This window comes from Canis lupus, chromosome 7 (assembly GCF_011100685.1).
Source record: "Canis lupus familiaris isolate Mischka breed German Shepherd chromosome 7, alternate assembly UU_Cfam_GSD_1.0, whole genome shotgun sequence".
NCBI lineage: Eukaryota > Metazoa > Chordata > Mammalia > Carnivora > Canidae > Canis > Canis lupus.
Window position 1 is genome coordinate 69,622,810 of NC_049228.1, and position 18,076 is coordinate 69,640,885.

Genomic DNA, 18,076 nt, shown 5'->3' on the forward strand with positions numbered 1-18,076 from the left:
GGTCCCTCCCCCAAGAACACACTATTTTTAGAACTTATTTTTTAACTTAATCTATAATGAATAACCATTCATTAAATAATTTACAGTATCATTTAATGGCTTTTGAGAGTGTGATTATTTGAACACAGTCCTCTACTATTGGTCACTTAAGTTGTCTGCCGTTTTTCACTATTCTAGGTAATGTTTGAATAAGCATTTTTTCCTGTTAATATTTTAGATTCATCCCTAATTACTTACTAGGATAAACTTCTAGAAGTATAATTGCAGGGGCAAAGGGATTCTGAGATTTTGATACATATTGCCAAATTATCCTTCCAAAAAGTTGTAGCAATTTCCACAGTCACCAGGAATATGTAAAAGCAGCATTTCCTTACATGCTGATTTCCCCCTCATTCTCCTGCTTTTTGCTTTATTTCCTTCACTCAGAATGGTATTTCATTTGTGTATGATTCAACAACTTGTTTTTGTCTCCTAGTGTCTTGAGTTAGAATAAATTTTTCAGTGTGGAAAATAAGGTATTCTTTATAGCTCTCTGCTTGGGAGTTTGGCCATCATCTGAATTCCAGTCTTGGTTTTACCACTAAGTTGATTTTAATGAATAATAGCTGTTGTTATGATTATGTACAAAAGTTTAGGGGAGGAAAAAATGATGAAAATTAAACTGAAATATCTATAATGTTCTACATTTACTTCTAGTGCTTGTTCAATGTACCTTAATGCATTTTATTTCATTGTAATCTGTGTTGTGTTTGACTTTTTCCACCCATCACGATAGTCTCCATATTGTCTGTGCCAGCTTGTTAATGTTAACCCTATCACTTTATTTTCATTTTATGACTCATCACAATCATCCTTATAACTTTTTTTCCTTTTGGTCTATTCCCTTGGAGGCATATTTCTCAGAGTAGGATTATAAAAAATTGAATATTTATATTCTTTGATTTATTGAGTTCTAGTATATATGACCATGTGGTTTTATTGCTAGGAGAGGCCAATAGAATCACTGCTTTATCTTTTGCTTTTAGTTTCCCCAACAGTGCTAAACAATGTCTATGAGACTTTTTTAGCATAGCACTGCTACTAAAAGTAGAAGAACATTTAGGAGTTGCTTGGAGGATAACTTACTGCTTATATGATATCATACCTCCCAAAAGCTAATGGGTGGATCTTGCTAAAGTGGCTACTTGTGGTTTTAGAGTGTGTAGTCAACAATTGGGGTGTGGCCGCTGCTCACTAATGTGGGAATTATGTGTTCATATGACAAAGTAGATTAAGAATATTTCCCTTTAGGGTAAAAGAAACCGTTGACTGTCTATTATGTGTCATGTACATCTTAACAACCCTAGCAGGGAAGATAGTACCTCTGCTTCATAGGTGAGGGGATTATAGTTCATAGAAGTTAATTAACTCACTCAAGGGCAGATAGTAAACAGCATAGCCAGAATGAAAGGGGAGGTCTATTTGACTCGAAGCCCATGGTCTTTTTCTCTCTACTACAATAATTGCCTGTGGTGAGAGGGGATCTATAAGTGAAGGTTTAAGTGTATCCCTGTTTACTTTCTTTGCAGAAAATGGGAAAAGGTAGAACACGTTAAGTCATATCTAATTCTTTCTTTGTAACAGATAATGAACCAAGCCAAGTCTCAGAGCCCAAGAAGACTTTGTCACCAACTCCTGCAGCAGCAGGACCAGGTCAAATGGTAGATCCAAAACAGGGGCCACAAGAACTTCAGGAAAAGAAAATCCAGGTGCTTGAAGAGAAGGTTCTCCGACTCACAAGAACAGTTCTTGATCTCCAGTCTTCCATTGCTGGAGTGAATGAAAACCTCAAACATGCCATTCAGGACGATGCCAGCAAAATGTTGGCATCATGGCTCAGTAACCTGCACCCCCAGCCAGTGCCTGACAGTGCTGTTGGTGGAGACACAGAAACTGTCCAGCTTCCTGATGTCCTCAACAATAAGGAATCTGGCATGAAGGACATCAAGTCTGAATTGGCTGAGGTCAAGGATGCTCTGAAGACCAAGAGTGACAAGCTGGAAGAGTTGGATGGGAAAGTAAAGGGGTATGAAGGACAGATCAAACAGCTCCAGGAAGCTGCCCAGGGCCCTACGGTGACCATGACTACCAATGAACTCTACCAAGCCTACGTCGATAGTAAGATTGATGCCCTGAGAGAGCAGCTCATAGAGGGAATGGACAGAAAACTGGCTGATCTGAAGAACTCGTGTGAGTACAAGCTGATCGGTCTCCAACAGCAATGTGATGACTATGGGAGCAGCTACCTAGGAGTGATTGAGCTTATAGGGGAGAAGGAAACAAACCTGAGAAAAGAAATAAATGATCTTCGAGCCCAGATACAAGCTCCTTCAGCTCAGTCAAATTGCTGTGGTGGTGAAAAGAATGGTGACTTTGGGCAACAGATCAGGATGTTAGATCAGAAAATCGAAAGAGTTGCTGAAGCCACCAGAATGCTGAATGCACGACTGGACAATGAATTTGACCGCCTTGTAGTTCCAGAGCCAGATGTGGACTTCGATGCAAGATGGAATGAACTAGATGCAAGGATCAATGTGACAGAGAAGAACGCAGAAGAACATTGCTTTTACATTGAAGAAACCCTTCGGGGGACCATTAATGGCGAGGTAGATGACTTGAAACAACTTCTTGATCAGAAAATACTGTCTTTGGAAGAACGCCTGGGTAGTGTTCTCCTAGATGTGGCCAACAGCACCGAAGCAGGACTCACTGCCCCAGCCTCAGGCTTACCGGGTGTGTCAGGGGCTAGGAACAAACAGGTCATGGTAGAGTTAGACAACCTAAAGAACAAAGTTCAAGTTGTTGAAGATATTTGCCTGCAGAACTTTCAGAGAGAGCCTCATGGGATAGAAGATACTTTGCCAAGTGGAGAAGACCACATAATGGATGATAGTTTGAACCTTTTGAAATCTTTAAATGATACAATGCATAGGAAGTTTCAAGAAACTGAACGTAGCATCCAGAAACTTCAACAGGATTTTAGTTTTCTTTATTCCCAACTAAACCACACAGAAGACAATGTGAATAATCTCCAGAATGAACTGAGCAATTGCAGAGAAGGTAAAAATGTTGCAGCGGGTGGGTTTTCTAAGGGGGGTGAGCAAGAAAGGACGGTGGAACCTCTCCCATCTCCCCGGGACCCCATGGCTCATTGCTGCAGCCAGCTAGAGGAGAGGTGGCAGCAGCTGCAGAGCCAAGTCCTTTCTGAGCTGGACACTTGTAAGGAAAATACTCACGGGGTCCAGAGGGACATCTCTGTGGTTGAGAGCAGGGTGTCTCAAATGGAGAAAACCTGCAGCAAACTGGACTCCATCTCAGGAAGTCTTCAGAGGATCAAGGAGGGACTCAACAAGCATGTCAACAGCCTCTGGAGTTGTGTCAGGCAGATGAATGGGACACTCCGGTCACATTCCAGAGACATATCTGGCTTAAAGAATTCAGTCCAGCAATTCTATAGCCATGTTTTCCAGATTTCTACTGACTTGCAAGATCTGATCAAATTTCAGCCATCAGCAAGTAAGTTGACCTTTACAATTCCATTTCTTGTATTTGTTTGCATCATGTATTGTGCTAGATTTTGGATGGCCTGTGGAATTAACTACATCAGTGCTACCCAAAGTGTGGTTCATAGATCTATGCCAGTTTGTGAATCACTGGTGCTGAATGGCAATGAGATAAATACCAACATTGAGAGTATTTAGACACTTTTATTGAAAACAATTGGACATCAGTGTCACATTCAAGCACACCACCTATGCATTTTGCAGAAGTATCAGTCGACAACAAATTGAAAATGACGAGGAATACTCCTTCGCCACAGGGAAGATGGCCAAATGTTGATCTCTATATATTTTCATGCTGGTGAGCTTAGATTTAGGGTCAGGTTTTTGACGTAACAGCTTGGAGCCTGGATCTTGTCCCATTAATTATTTAGGGAGTCTCCTGCATACTTATCAGTTCACTTCTCTACAAGCATCACTTTTTGTTTGCAGATATCATGGTAACCTTTGTCCTCTTCATCTTTGGGCTACCTCCTATTCCCTGGAATCTGAGGCTTATCTGATGGCAGGTAGAGTACTGTCCTGCTCCTTTCCAAAGGCAGAGACAAGACCACGCACAGAAAGCATTTTAGAGGCAGTGACTGTAAGGCCGTATAATGCGTAGAACAAGGGAGTGCACTAACTATGCTTACGGCAATGCTTGCTGCACGTTAGATTCTCTGCAAATGTTTGTTGGATGAATGAATGGTTCCTTAATAATATGAAGTAATACACGCAACAAAGTTCATTTCTTTGTTACTTGAGGGTTCAGCCCATCACCCCTGAAGGACAGAGCTTCTTTTGTGCCTGGATTCTTTCATTTTGGTAGTCTCAATAATGAGGCAGCCTTTTCTAATCGGAGGCAGAGAGGGAAAGTGAGTTCACATTTATTGAGCACTCCCTGTGTACCAGCTCTGGGCCAGTTCCCTCAGGGGACCTGTCGTAGAGCCCCGCAACAACCTCATGGGGAGGGTGCATCAAGGGCTTGCTGGGGGCCAACCGTATGCCCAGAAGGACCCCACTTCCCCATCTGCCCTCTCTCTGTTTTCTCCTCTCTTACTTTATCACCTTTTCCACCTTGCTCAAGTCCAGGTGACAGAGGCCTTCCCACACTGAGATTTTGTGTCCTGGAGTGAGCCTCTAGGATTTTATGTCCAAGCTGAGATATAAAATCCAAGGAGATGAGGGCTGGAGCATGAGTGACAGATGAGCGGGTGGCAAGTCATATGCAGGTCCTCAAGAAGCTGGAGGGCCTGGGGTAGCCAGGTGGGAAAATGCTTCAGATGTTCCCAGAGATAAGAGGTTTGTAGATAAGGAGGTATCCAGAGCAGCCAGGACCAGGGAGCTGGCCTCCACCCCAGTGCTGGGCCCACTACATATACTATTTATAATCCTCCCCTCCTCCCAGGCCCACACAGCTCCTGTATCTCTGGAATGTTGAGTAAAGGTCACAGCACTGTGTGTGTTCACAGAATGATTGTCCTTGGGGTGACAGTGCTGTCTGGACTGGGCTTTATCTTAACAGATTGAACCAGATATTTCCAGTTGATTTGCAACTCCCAGGCAGTGTGGGAAGCTGTGTTAACTCTTTCACACTTGTCTGTTGAAGGAGGATTTGGAGGTGAATGTCTTTAAAGAGAATGTAGCTTCTAAAAGATTATTCTTCTGGAATGAATTCATTGCTGTGAATGTAGAATGTGTGGACTTTTAAGAATTCCATTGTTTGCAAGGAACCAAAAATAAACAAGCAGAGCCTTCTCTCTCCTTGTATAGCATCCAGGTCTAGGAGGTCTGGAGTCTGAGTAGCAGAGGTCCAGGGGCAAATCTGGAGCTAAGGTCACAGTGAAAGTCACACGTCAACCGGTTAAAAGTCAACAGAACATTGACTGAGCACCTGCCATGTGCAAAGCTCTGTGAGAGACGTGGAGATAATGAGCAAGCATGATCCTTACCCTCAAGGCATTTTCAGTCAGAGTGGTAAAGACACACAGGTCTGCAGAAAGGATGAATGTGAGAGTATGTAAAGGTCCAGCTGGTGGTGTAGGGGTTTATTCTTTTAGTTCATAAGATCTTACTGAGCCTCTATTATGTGGTAGTTAATGAGCTATGTGCGTGGATTTGTGGATGACAATGCATGCGGCAATAACAGTCTGGGAGTCAACAAGCTGACAAAGGGATGGTCACAAGAGTGGGGTGTGCATAGGCACACTGGGTGTGTGGAGAAGCGCCTGCGGCCACTGTGGGAGTCAGAGAGGGCTCCTTAGAGGAGAGCGCCTCTGAGGCAGGCGTTCAAGGTTGAGTAGGTTGAGAGTTTAGAGGCTGGAGGGGTGAAGAGTGAGGTGGAGTGATAAGAGAAGCTTCTGGAAGAGGTGTTACTAGAACAAATAATTAAGGGACAATTAGGACCCAGAAAAGCAGGAGGGGAAGGAGTACCTGGGGAGGAGTTGCTATGAATGTGTCAGTTATTTATTGCTGTGTAACAACGTACTCCAAATCTTGGTGGCTTAGAACAAAGATATATTATTTTCCATTATTCTATGCATCAGGAACTTGTCAGGGCTTGGCTAAGCTTGGCTTGGTGGTTCTTCTACTCCACTTGGCATCAGCCTGAGGCAGTCCCCCAGTGTATCAGCTGGCAGTTGGGCCTGGCTGGGCTGCAGGGCCAGGAAGAACTCAGTCCCATGCCCATCACCATCAGGTTTCCTCCATGGGGCCATTCTCTCTCTCATCCATGTGACTAACTTGGTCTTCACAGCATGCCAGTCTTGGGGTAGTCCCACTTACTGCATGGTGACTGGAAGCTGCTAGGTCCCTTCTGGGCTGGGCCCAGAGCTGGCATGGCATCCTTTCAAAGCACGTCAGCTCTTGAAGGATGGTGTGGTTAGTAAGTGTTGGGAGGGAAGGAATACTAACGATAGTTATCATGTCTCCCTCAGTGAGTAAAGGTCCAGGGATGAGGACACCTGTTGTAGGTCTGGACCAGTAACCAGATTGCTGGCCCAGGGATGCAAAGCCTAGCATTTCTACCCAGTGCACTGTGCTTGGATGCTGTTCTTTTCTTCAGAAGCATCCCTAGGGGGCCTGAGCTATCTCGGAGGCAGCCAGTACAGGAGCAGAAGGCACTTCAGCTGATGCTCAGTTAGATCCAAGTCTGTTTTGTCTCCCTCCCATTAGTGCAGATGTTCTTCCTTGGGACCTAAGAGGGACTCTTGAAACTTTTTTTGCAAATGTTGGCTATTTTTTTTGGACCAAAGGTCCATGGCTTTTGTCTACGACTCAGAGAGGTGCCTAACTTCCAAAAGGTGAAGAACCAGTATCTCACCCTAAGCTCAATAAAAAGGTTGTGATGCCCCTCTGTTGGCCCCCTCCATCCCACCCATTCATACCTACACTCATTCATTCAACTGGTATGAACCGAGCCATGTCCGTGCTGCAGGGCCAGCCCGCAGGAGTGTTGCACTCTAGTATGAAGACAGTTTGCTCAGCCAGTGATCAGTTGGCAAGGAAAGACACAAGAGAGTGAGTTCATGAGGAATGGGAGACAGCAATATATTTTAGGTGAGTGGGCATGGAGGGTTGCTCGGTGGAGATGACCTCTTTGCAGAGCCCTGCAGAGATCTGTGGAAAGTGTTCCAGGCAGACAGAACAGCATGTTCAAAGGCCCTGGGGCAGTAATGAGTTTGCCCTGTTTGAAAAACTCAGAATGCTAGTATTAGGAAGTATATGAACAATGCGGGGGCGGGGGGGGGGGGTCCTAAGCGTTAAGGTCAGAGAGGGGGTAGGAACCAACTCATGTAGGATTTTACATGCTATGGTGAAATATCTGAATTTTAAGTCTGATGAGAGACCACCAGAGGATTTTGAGCCAGGCAGTGCTTATTATTTCCCAGGTTTGCAATCCCTACCTCCAGGCTTTCTCTGGGACTTTGGGTAAGTCATTTATCTAATTACCTCACTTTTCTGCATCTATTAATTGGAAATACCAATGACACCTCAAAAAGTTGGTTTAAAGAGGATTAATACTCCAAAGGAGTGGAGTAGTAAACAGTACGTGGCCCCTGGTGATCAGTCAATATTACCTATTTTAACCCTGTGTCCATTATAATAGATGTTTACTCTGCTCCTGGCTGAACTTCTCTCCCTTTCTCTTCCTGTAAACCCCCAGGCACCCAGCCTCCAGCAGCCTGTCCACATAGTCTGTCCACATGGGACCAGAGCCCTGAGTGTCAGACTCCTGTCTGCTCTGTGGAATGCTCTGGATACCTGGTGGGGGTTTACTCTCTTTCCCCATTTCTTCTTTTCTTAATTGGAAAATTGGTCAGGTGGAAAGTGCAAAAAAACCTAGAAATCTCCTCTCCCTAGCATTCAGGATTCACGTTCAAATACTTTTGTTGATGAGAGGCTCAGCACTTAGGACAAAGTTAGGTTTGTAAGTCCTTTGTCCTTCTGTCTGATGTGGCCATAGGGGTTTGGCCATCTGCCTGGACACGCTCACTCCCATGGTTACTTCTGGCCGGCACACACTCCCTTTTCCTTGGTCAGCATCTCGTGTGGCTGGGGTTGCTCTGTGACGGGCAGCTCCAGGGTCTGCCCCCAGTGTGGGTGAAAGGCATCTTTTCTTGCCTGGGCCCCAAGGACTCGAGTGTTGTCAGGAAGGCCGTGGCCAGCTGCCGCACTTGACAGCCCGAGTATCCCTGCTTCCTGGTGTGACATAGATGCTGAGTCCTGCCTGGACTCCAGTGTTTCCGCTGTGCCTCTTACAGTGCAAGAGAGAGGAGTTCCTGGTGTTGAGAAACGTGGGGCTCTGGCTGAATGGAGATGCCAGGCAGAGGAGTCTTTCTGTGCATTGGGGAAGCTCTCTTACCCTACATCACAGTTCCAAAAAGGGACGTGCCCGCCTAGATGCCATGATGTTTCAACAGACTCCAGTGACAGCAGCATTACTTCCTTTTTCAAATCTCCCCATCTGTCTCTTCTGCTCATGGCTGAGGGATGTTTCTTCTAGTACTTGAATTATACTAAATACAATGTTTCATTTAGGAGGGTTAGAGATGTAAGAGCCACATCTTTATCAAGTTGCTTAATGCAAGCTTTGCTACAAGAATGAAAAAGCACAGATTTTCCAAATATTTAACCATAAAACCTGGCCAGGGGAAGAGTGGTCTGTTACTACAATGATGGTGTGGGCTCCCCATTTGATATTGGCTGAATCTGGGGCCAGTTTGGTCCAAGACAAGACAGCATGATGGAGCACGTCAGGGTTTCATAAATATATAAAGGCTAGAATAAACTGCTTACACTCAGACCATCCTGACTCCAGCAATACGCACCCTTTCACCCTGTGGGCATCTAGTGTTTGTAATGTCCTGTGGTGGGAGTAAATAGTAGCTACTTTTCTGCATCCTAACTTTTTTTTTTTTTTTTTAAAGATTACTTATTCATGACACAGAGAGAGGCAGAGACCCAGGCAGAGGGAGAAGCAGGCTCCATGCAGGGAGCCCAATGTGGGACTCGATCCCGGGTCTCCAGGATCACACCCCGGGCTGCAGGCCGCGCTAAACCGCTGGGCCGCGGGGGCTGCCCTGCATCTTGACTTTGAATTTAGAACCGTGCTGTTCTTGGGGCTGAGCTCTCCCGCAGCTGATTGGAAAAGTCTTCTGGGAGCTTTAGAAAAATAACTCCTGGGCTCAGTTGGGAGATTCCTGCAGAGTAGGGATGAGGTGAGACCCAGGAATTTGTAATCAAATTTGTAACGAAAACAACCGCTAGCTCTGGTCCCAGAAGCATAAGGAAGGCCACTCTAAGCGCAGCAGGATATAACCTCCCAGGGCGAGCCGTCCCCCAGAAGGGGGGAGAAAGAGGGAGGAGAGAAGAGGAGGAAAATGAAAGGCCTGGCTTTCCCGCTGCCCAGCAGCAAGAGGGGACCTGGGGCAGCCAGGCCACCTGCGGACTCTTCCAGCTGTTGGCACCGTGTGCTTTCCCCTCTTGGTTCCTGCAGCTTGACAGTAAGTCTGAAAACCAGGGAGCGGAGATCCTGTGCATTTCCGTCGGGATTTTAGAATCAGCTTGTGAAATTCTACCAAAAAAAAAAAAAAAAAAAAAGTTCCCCAGTGACGTTGAAGCTCAGCTAGGGGAGGCTCCCCCCGCCCGAGATCCCGTGGCGGCCACTTCCTTCCTGTTGCGGATGCCGGGCGGGGGCGGTGTGTGCCGCTCGTGGCCTCTGGGTTGGGCTTGTCGGTGCAGCCCCCGGCCTCCTGCTCCGCGGGGCTCCCCGCCCGTGGGGGCCGAGGCCTGGGCCCGCGGGGTCGCGGCTCCGGCGGGCTCTGGGTCGCGGCGAGGGAAGGGCCCTGAAGTCAGGGCCCCCGGGGCTGTGAGCAGCCCGGCCGCTCAGCTCGGCTCCTGGACGAGTGGGCAGGGTCTTCTGCGGGCCTCCGCTTCGGTACAGTCGGAGTTGGCCCTTATTATTTTTTTAAAGACTTTATCTATTCATGACAGACACAGAGAGAGAGAGAGACAGGCAGAGGGAGAAGCAGGCTGCACGCAGGGAGCCGGACGGGGGACTCGATCCCGGGACTGCAGGATCAGGCCCTGGGCTGAAGGCGGGCACTAAACCGCTGGGCCACCCAGGGATCCCCGGCGTTGGCTTTTAGTGCGAACCTGAGCGGCGGCCTTTCGGGGCTGGGGACCAGGCCTGCCCTGGTGAGGCCACAGGGGCGGGTGAGGACTGGAGCACCGGGCGTGCGGCCCGGCCCCCCTGCCTTGGCCTCTCGCCTTGGACGCCCGGCCGCGACACTGGGCTCCTCGGGAGAGCGCAGTTCAAGGGGTCACCCTGAATTAGAAACACGTGTTGAGCTCAGAACGCCATCTGCCACCAGGAGTCATCTTTCCAGAAGGAACAAAATGCTGTCCAGTCTTTGTTACAACCTTCTAATAAATGTATATGCTTTGGAAACACCCAGTGCCCGGGGGGCAGAAATGCCTGGACCCCGCAGCCTGCTCCTTACCGTCCTGGCTGAGGTGGTTGGAGCAGTGGGTGGCCCACAGCAGGCGTGGCCACACTCCCCAAGGAGAGCCGTGCAGCCTATTGGTTCCATTAAATGCTTTCATTCTCTTCCCTCTGCCTTCCACCAGTGTGACGAGCCAGGTGCTCAGGGAGTAAGGGACGTAAGAGCTGTCACAGTCTCTGCATACCAGCACTGCCCTACTAGGCCCCCCGAGTGACAATTACTTTTAGCAAAATATTAGCCTAGTGTGATGGTTGGCAGGAATTAGGGCATGGCCCATTGTACCTGCCACCCTTGCAGCCTTCATTCATTCACCAAACCAAACACTTAAATGTCTCCATGTCATGTGCGAGGGCCCTGTGGCAAGCCGAGGGTAACACATATTAAAATGTGTCCTCACTGCTCGGCACCCAGTACAACAGGAACAATGTTTAAAAATTGAAAGAGCCTTTGGAGGCTCAAAGTGCTTCAAGGTTCAGAGGCAGGATTGTTCAAGCTCTGTTGGGCAGATCCACGATGGCTTCCCGGGGAGGCAGAATCTGAACCGGGACTTCAGTGAGGCTGCAGGAAGGGGCTGCTCAGGGAGTGTGGTCATTAAAAGAAAAGGCACAAAGGCACGGAAGCTGGCAGAGGGCTGGCACCAGGAAGGACACTGTGGCTGCGGGAGGAGTTGGAGCAGGTGGTGGGCTCGGGAGGTCAGAGGAGATTTGGTGGGATTTCCTGAGCATTGCGAAACTATGCAGATTTTTGAGCAGGGACCCTGGCTAGAATGCTTTCGAAAGAGCAGATGCAGAGTGACGGCAAGGGTAGAAACAGGCCGTCGGAGAGGGTCTCCTGCGATTACGTTTTATAAAATAAATAAACAGGGATCCCTGGGTGGCGCAGCGGTTTGGCGCCTGCCTTTGGCCCAGGGCGCGATCCTGGAGACCCAGGATCGAATCCCACGTCGGGCTCCCGGTGCATGGAGCCTGCTTCTCCCTCTGCCTATGTCTCTGCCTCTCTCTCTCTCTCTCTGTGACTATCATAAATAATAAATAAAAAAAAAATTTATAAAATAAATAAACTGAGAGACTTCCAGTGAAACCAGCCCCCTGTTCTCGCCTATCCCTGGCATTTTTTTAGCTCCCCAGAGGCAGCCATGTGCAACTCTGAGGGCTATCTTCCCTCAGAGATATTTAAATTTTTAAAAAAAAAATTTTTTTTAATTTTTATTTACTTATGATAGAGAGAGAGAGAGAGAGGCAGAGAGAGAAGCAGGCTCCATGCACCGGGAACCTGATGTGGGATTCGATCCCGGGTCTCCAGGATCGTGCCCTGGGCCAAAGGCAGGCGCCAAACTGCTGCACCACCCAGGGATCCCTAAATAGATATTTAAATAGATATAGATATTTACCTCTATAGTTTTAAATTGATTCATTAATTTTAGCTTTCTATACAGATATTACATACATAGTCCTTAGACATTATATATTATGTATCAGCTGCAGGCATTAGTTTACATATTAGGATTACTCCTATCTCCCCTGCTTCCTCCCTCTCTCAACTCCCAGTAGAATTTACAGAAAAATCAGTAGTCAAACATCTGAGACTAATGATAACTGAATTAAAAAAAAAATCAGTACTCAGCATTTATGCTGTTATGAGCTAAGTAGTTCAACATAACTGAATATCATTAGGTTGCTTTTTGGTTTGCTTTTCCTTGAATAAGTAGCAGTGTTACACTATTATTTGCTAGATTTTATGTATCTATTTTGGATTCCTCTTATCCCAGGACATCCTCTCAACATAATTTTCTATTCCATAAAAAGTACCAGATCATTTGTTCCATTTTTTTATTATTTTTAGTTCATGACCTCCCTCCTGAGGTTCTCACTCTTCTGATCCAATCTGGACTGCTTAGTCTGTGGACTTGCTAAAGGATTTTCAGTTTGAAACTTCCTTCACTACCATCCTTGAACGTCTCCTGTCTTGGATTGTTGTCTTTTTTTTTTTTTTTTTTCATGGTTTACTTGTTTCAGTGGAGCATGTTTTCCAAGCTTTTTAAGGAAACAGGCCTGATAGTTTTTTTGTGTGTGTGTGTTTTAAATATTGCATGTCTGAAAATATTTATTCTTGAATCATAATTGATGGATATTTTGGTTGGGTATAGAATTCAAAGTGAGCATTTATTCCCTCAAAATTTGAAGACTTTGTTTCCTTGTCTTCTGGTTTCTGTTGTTGAGAAGCCTGATGTTGCCTTTTGGATTCAAAGTCATTTTTAAAATTTTTCCCCCCTGAAAGCTTCTAGGATCTTCCCTTTGCCTCAGTATTCTGAATATGTGCCTTGGTTTAGGTCTTTTAATCAGTAATTGTGCTGGAATCAAATTGTGTGTGTATTTGATAATTCTCGCCTTATCACCTCATCATCCTATGTCTCAATTTTTCTGACTTTTTTTTTTCAGGGAAGATTTCTGGGTTGACTAATTTCTTATGGTTTCCTTCCTGTTGTCTACCATTTCATCTTCCTGTTTTACCTTCTGAAAGATTTCCTTGATTTTTGTTCATTTTATTTGCTTATTTTGGCCAGCATATTTTTATTAGCAAAGGCTCATCCTTATTCTCTGATTATGCCTTTTTTTAAAAATACCGGTCTATCCTTGCCTTATGGATGGTGTCTTCTGTTTCTTTTAAGGGTTTCATGTTTTTGTTTTCTTGCATTGTGTGTTTCTTCAGAGTTCCTTTTTGTTAGTTGGATGACTGTTTTGGTTTTTTTCTTATTGGAGGCTTTCCTTGCACATCAAGTTATCTTGGCTGTGGTTCACATTTAAAGTTGAGGCACTGGATAAGATTTCATACTGGTGGGCTTCCTTATGGGGTGAAGATTCTCCCTATCTCCAACCTAAGCTATATAAGTAAGTGTTCTGGGAGCTGAGCAGGAAAGCGGGTTGGGGGGCCTCCTAATTCAATGTATAGACTTTGTGTTTCCAGACCGTTTTCTCATTCCTGTCCTCCGCTGTGGCTGAGGTCTGCCTTTCTGCAGTCCCTCTGCCTCGGTTTCTGTCTAACCCAGCCCTTCTCAACCTGAGTTCTGAAGAGAATTGAGGCCTGATGCTGTTCCATTGGACAGCATGAATTCTCTTCTCTGCATTTAAGGGTTAGTTCTGTAGTATCCTTGGGATGACTGAGAAAATGGGGAATCATTCTCCATGGGGCTTAATTCTCTCACGGAGCTGGTCAAGAAAGGCTGTTTGGGGCTGGAGGTGGGCGAGGTGTGTGGCACTATGGTGGAAGGGAAGCATGTGGTTCATCCCCATCATTACCTTAGTGAGTTTTAAAACTAGACAGTGGGTCAAAATACAATCACTGATTTTGCCTGGACACAATTGTATAGATTTGGAACCTGACCATGGCAGGCTCCATATAGACCGCAGGAGTAGGTGGGGTTTGCTTTTGAGGCTGGTATCTGCTGGTCCTGTTTATTTTTAGATGCCATGTGGGCCCTCAGGCAGGCTTCCTGGAAGCCTGGTTCCTGGAACATACTCCGAGGAGGAGGGGGTGGCAGCTTCCTGGCTGTGTCGCAGCGCCATCCCATGAGCGCAGGGAATGTGAATCAGAAGGTTCCTTCTGTGGGAATCCCCTCAGTTGGTGATCTTAAGGCTGTGGCGAGAGACATGAGGTGTTTCTGCTCCTTTGGGCCCGGTGCCTGCAGCAGAGGTACCTCAAGCTCCCCGACACCTGCTGGGATCGCTGTGGCATCTGCATTTGGCAGGGCCTGAGCCCGTGGAACCATCCACAGTGACTCCAGGATGTGCTGGTTTGAGAGAACGTAAGGTGGTGAAATCAGAAGTTTGGAAGTGAGGCCAAGCATGGTGCTGTTCTGGGAGTGCAGCCCTCCTGTAGAAAGGCTGAGAATCCTCCCCTCAGCCTGGCCGCTGCGCAGGGGGACCCCCAGACCTTCTCACCGGCTCCTGGGTGGCCTGAGGGTAGCTGGACCCGTGGCCCACCTTCTGAAGCTGTGAGGCTGCTGTCCCCACGCTGCGGTGGCTGCTGTGTGTTCACCCGTCGATGCTGCAGGGACCGCCACCAAACACAGACCTTCGCGGGGAGCCTGTGGCTGAGCAGTCAGGTTGGAGGCTTTTTTAACCCTGTGTTTCTCTCCACTTTCCGAATGCTCAGCGGAGGAGCCCCCCGAAGCGCCCCCGCCCCGAGGAAAGGCTCCGCAGGCGCCTGGACAGCCCTTGCAGCCGGAGCTGGTGGAGGCGCCCACGGAGGCCTCTCATCCCAAGCCGACCCCTCTGCTGAGGCCCAGCGCCCCCCCGCTTCCCGAGGACCCCAGGAAACGGCCGCACCCAGGCCAGCGGCCTGTCCTGCCCCAGAGACCCCCGAAGCCGCTGTCCCCACCAGTGTGGCCGGGCTGGGCAGGGCTGCCCTTCTTGCCTGGCTCCACCGGGGTCATGACGGAGACTGGCGAGGCCGGGCCTCCAGGGAGGACGGGCGTGTCGGGGAGGGGCCTGCCCCAAGGCGTGGATGGCCAGACCGGGCAGGGGCCCATCCCCAGCGCCGAAGGCTTCGCGGGAGCACCAGGTGAGGCCTGAGAGGGGCCTGAGACCACGTGGGGGGGCAGCCTGAGCCTTAGGGGTCGGCTGCAGGGGCTTCCTGGGTGCGGGTTCCAGCAAGGAGCTCTCCAGGGGTGCTGAGGGACGAGTTCATGCTAATCGGGCCCCCAGAGGCTGGGGCACCCCCAGGGAGGGTGCAGTGAACACTGCCTCCCACGGGCTGGGACGCTCGGCCGTCCTCCAGGCGGGAAGCGCCCCTGGGAGACAGTGTGGACTGGAGCCTGCGGAGCAGATACGCCGCCCCTCGGAGTGGGTGGGCTGGAAGGTTCTGGCTCAAATCAAGCTATGTGACCACAAGCTTTGGCACCTGGGGCAGCCTCATAACCCCTGTAGGGCTCTGTCACAGGCAAAGTGGGGGGTAACAGGAGCTGGGGTGGGGGGACGGCTGTGAGGGTGAAGGAGGAAAGCCTTGTTGGGTGCTTGGCCGGTGAGGGTCCTTGCGAGCTGCTGTTGGGGGCAGGGGATGGCGCTGGGATCCCTGGAGCTGCCGGGTCTCCTGGAGCTGTCCCGACAGCACTGTCCCGATCACCTAGTAGTTCCATGTCACATGGGGGCAGCTGAGGCTCAGGTCACGTGGGCTGCAGGAGGGCAGCGCAGACCTTTGCGGGGGGGCGGGGGGGCAGCCCAACAGCGCCCCCAGGCCCCGGGGCAGCGTGGGGGGGGGGGGGTCTCCGTCCCTGCCCAGGTGCTCCCCGGGCCACCGGGCGTTTCCTGCAAGGACGCTGCCTCCCAGCTCCGTGCTAGGGCTGTTCATACTGGGTCGGACCGGTTGTCCGTTTGTCCGTCGGCGCACTGGAGTGGCCGACGCTGCCTCCAGCCTGCGGTCAGCCAGCTGGCCCCCGGGACTGGGAACCTCTGCTCCCGGGGAGGTGCCCATTCCGGGTCTCTCTAAAGCAACAGTGTGAAGGGCAGGGAGCAAGAGGGGGGCTTGCTGGACATTCCACTCCCATTTTGTTTTTCAGGATACCCCAGCGCCCCTCCGGTGGCCGCCCCAGGTACGTTTGTGGGGGAAGCAGCGGGGGCTCAGGTGCCTGTCCTGCCGCCTCCCTCGGGCTGTCAGCGCGGGTGGGAGCTGGGGTCCCCCAGCTGAGGGGAGTCGCTGCTGACTGCACCGAGCTTTGCCCCTCAGAGGGTCAGCGTCCCGGGCAGACAAGGTGGTGCTGGCTGGCGGAGTTGGCGGGGGGCTGGCTGCCTCGGCCTGGTGCGGCCGTGCCCCCCCAACCCCCCACGCGGTGTCACACGGCCGGCCTCTCGGTGCAGGGCGCACACGTCCCCCCCGCTGGTGCATGTCCCGAGCTGACAAGGACGGTCTGGCTCTTGGGGCTGAGGAGTGCGTGCCCCACGTGCCCCACGTGCCCCACGTGCCCCACGGCGCTTTACCACCTTAACGCCAACAGCTCGGTGAGGTTGCCTGTCCCGACGGGCACACAGGTCTCCGTGCTCTGGGCCCTGACCTCTGACCCCGACCACCTTCTCGTCCTCTGGGCTGCAGGGGCTCCGGTGCCCGCTCTCGTGGCTTTCTCCGCGGGGCTCACCCAGAAGCCTTTCCCCAGCGATGGGGGTGTCGTCCTCTTCAACAAAGTGCTGGTCAACGATGGAGATGTGTACGACCCCGACACCGGTAGGCTCCGAGACTGGCGGGGTCCCGGCTGGTTCCCGGGCCTGGGGCCGGGTGGCGGGGCACCACGGGAGATGCCTGAGCAGCCGTGGGCACGGCGGACCAACTGGCCCTCGCTGCTATCCCCACTCTGTGGGGCTTCACGGAGAAGCTTCCAGCTCCAGGCCGCAGGGTGGGCGGGGAGCACGCGGGGACGTCCTGTCCTCTAGCCTGAGATCGGTGGACCAGCCCCCGCCTTGCTGTGGGAAGCCTTGTTCCACTGGTTTGTGGCCCTCCCTGCTTTCCTCCAAGCCATCGAATGGCCTTCTTCCTCCGGATCTATTGTCCTAACACCCTGGGACAGGACAGACAGGAGACCAGCCCCCTGCCCCGTCACCTTCAGATCCAAAAAAGGGGACAGCAGTCCTTCCAGAAGGCGCCAGACCCCGCCTGTGGGGTCCCCTGCTCTGGAACCACTTGAGCTGCAGGCCTGGGTTCTGCCTGTGGCGTGTGTTGTCCACCAGCCCGAGGGTAGTGAGGACAGATGTCACCCTGGGTTCCTGCGCTAAAGGACTTCCTCCTTTCCGCCACACCTGAGCCTGGGCTTCTGTCCATCTTTGTCCCCGGGGACTGGACTCCGCCTTCCTGAGAGGCCAGCCATGGGCCTCCTGCCTCCTACATGAAGGGCCCCGCTTCCCTGCCCAACCCGTTGGCAGCCCTGGGGTAGGTTGGGGCAGAGCAGCCGGGGCCTGTCTCGAGTGGCCCCACACCTCGGAGCAGCCCGTCTGAGCCCGTCGGGCACCAGCACCCCGCGGTGCCGAGTCCTTCCCAAGGAGCTGCACGGTGGGGGTTCAGGGAGGTGACGAGGAGGCGGGGGCCGTGGGGGCCCTCGGCAGTTTTTAGCTCTCACCTTCTCATCTGCCCTGCGTGGCCGCCATCTAGCAAATCCCGCCTGTTCCTAGGACAGTGGCTCTTAAGTTTTAGTGAGCATAAAAATTACCTGCAGAACTTGGAAAAATGGAACTCCGTGTCCTCCAGGCCAGCTGGAGTCAAGCTCAGGACTTTAAAATCTTTTTTATTTTTTTTATTTGAGAGAAAGTACGGTTGGTGGGGGAGGGGCGGAGAGAGGGGTGGGTAGAAACAGACTCCCCGCTGAGCAGGGAGCCTGCCGGGGCTCAGTCCCAGGCCCCTGAGCTCATGACCTGAGCCGAAGGCAGCCGCTTAACCGTTGAGCCCCCCAGGTGCCCCAGGATTCTGCATTTTTAACCTGCTTTTGAGGCACAGAGGCAGGCAGGGTGCCAG

At 50.5% G+C, this 18,076-nt stretch overlaps 1 protein-coding gene across 1 annotated transcript in view; it reads left to right on the forward strand.

Moving 5' to 3' along the window:
* The window catches only part of EMILIN2 (elastin microfibril interfacer 2), a 58,522-nt gene that overhangs the window by 38,826 nt on the left and 1,620 nt on the right, over window positions 1-18,076 (forward strand). The window contains exons 4-7 of the mRNA XM_038541816.1: window positions 1,624-3,555; window positions 14,738-15,145; window positions 16,140-16,172; window positions 16,670-16,798. Coding sequence (XP_038397744.1) covers window positions 1,624-3,555; window positions 14,738-15,145; window positions 16,140-16,172; window positions 16,670-16,798 — 2,502 coding nt within the window. The remainder of the gene's footprint in view (window positions 1-1,623; window positions 3,556-14,737; window positions 15,146-16,139; window positions 16,173-16,669; window positions 16,799-18,076) is intronic.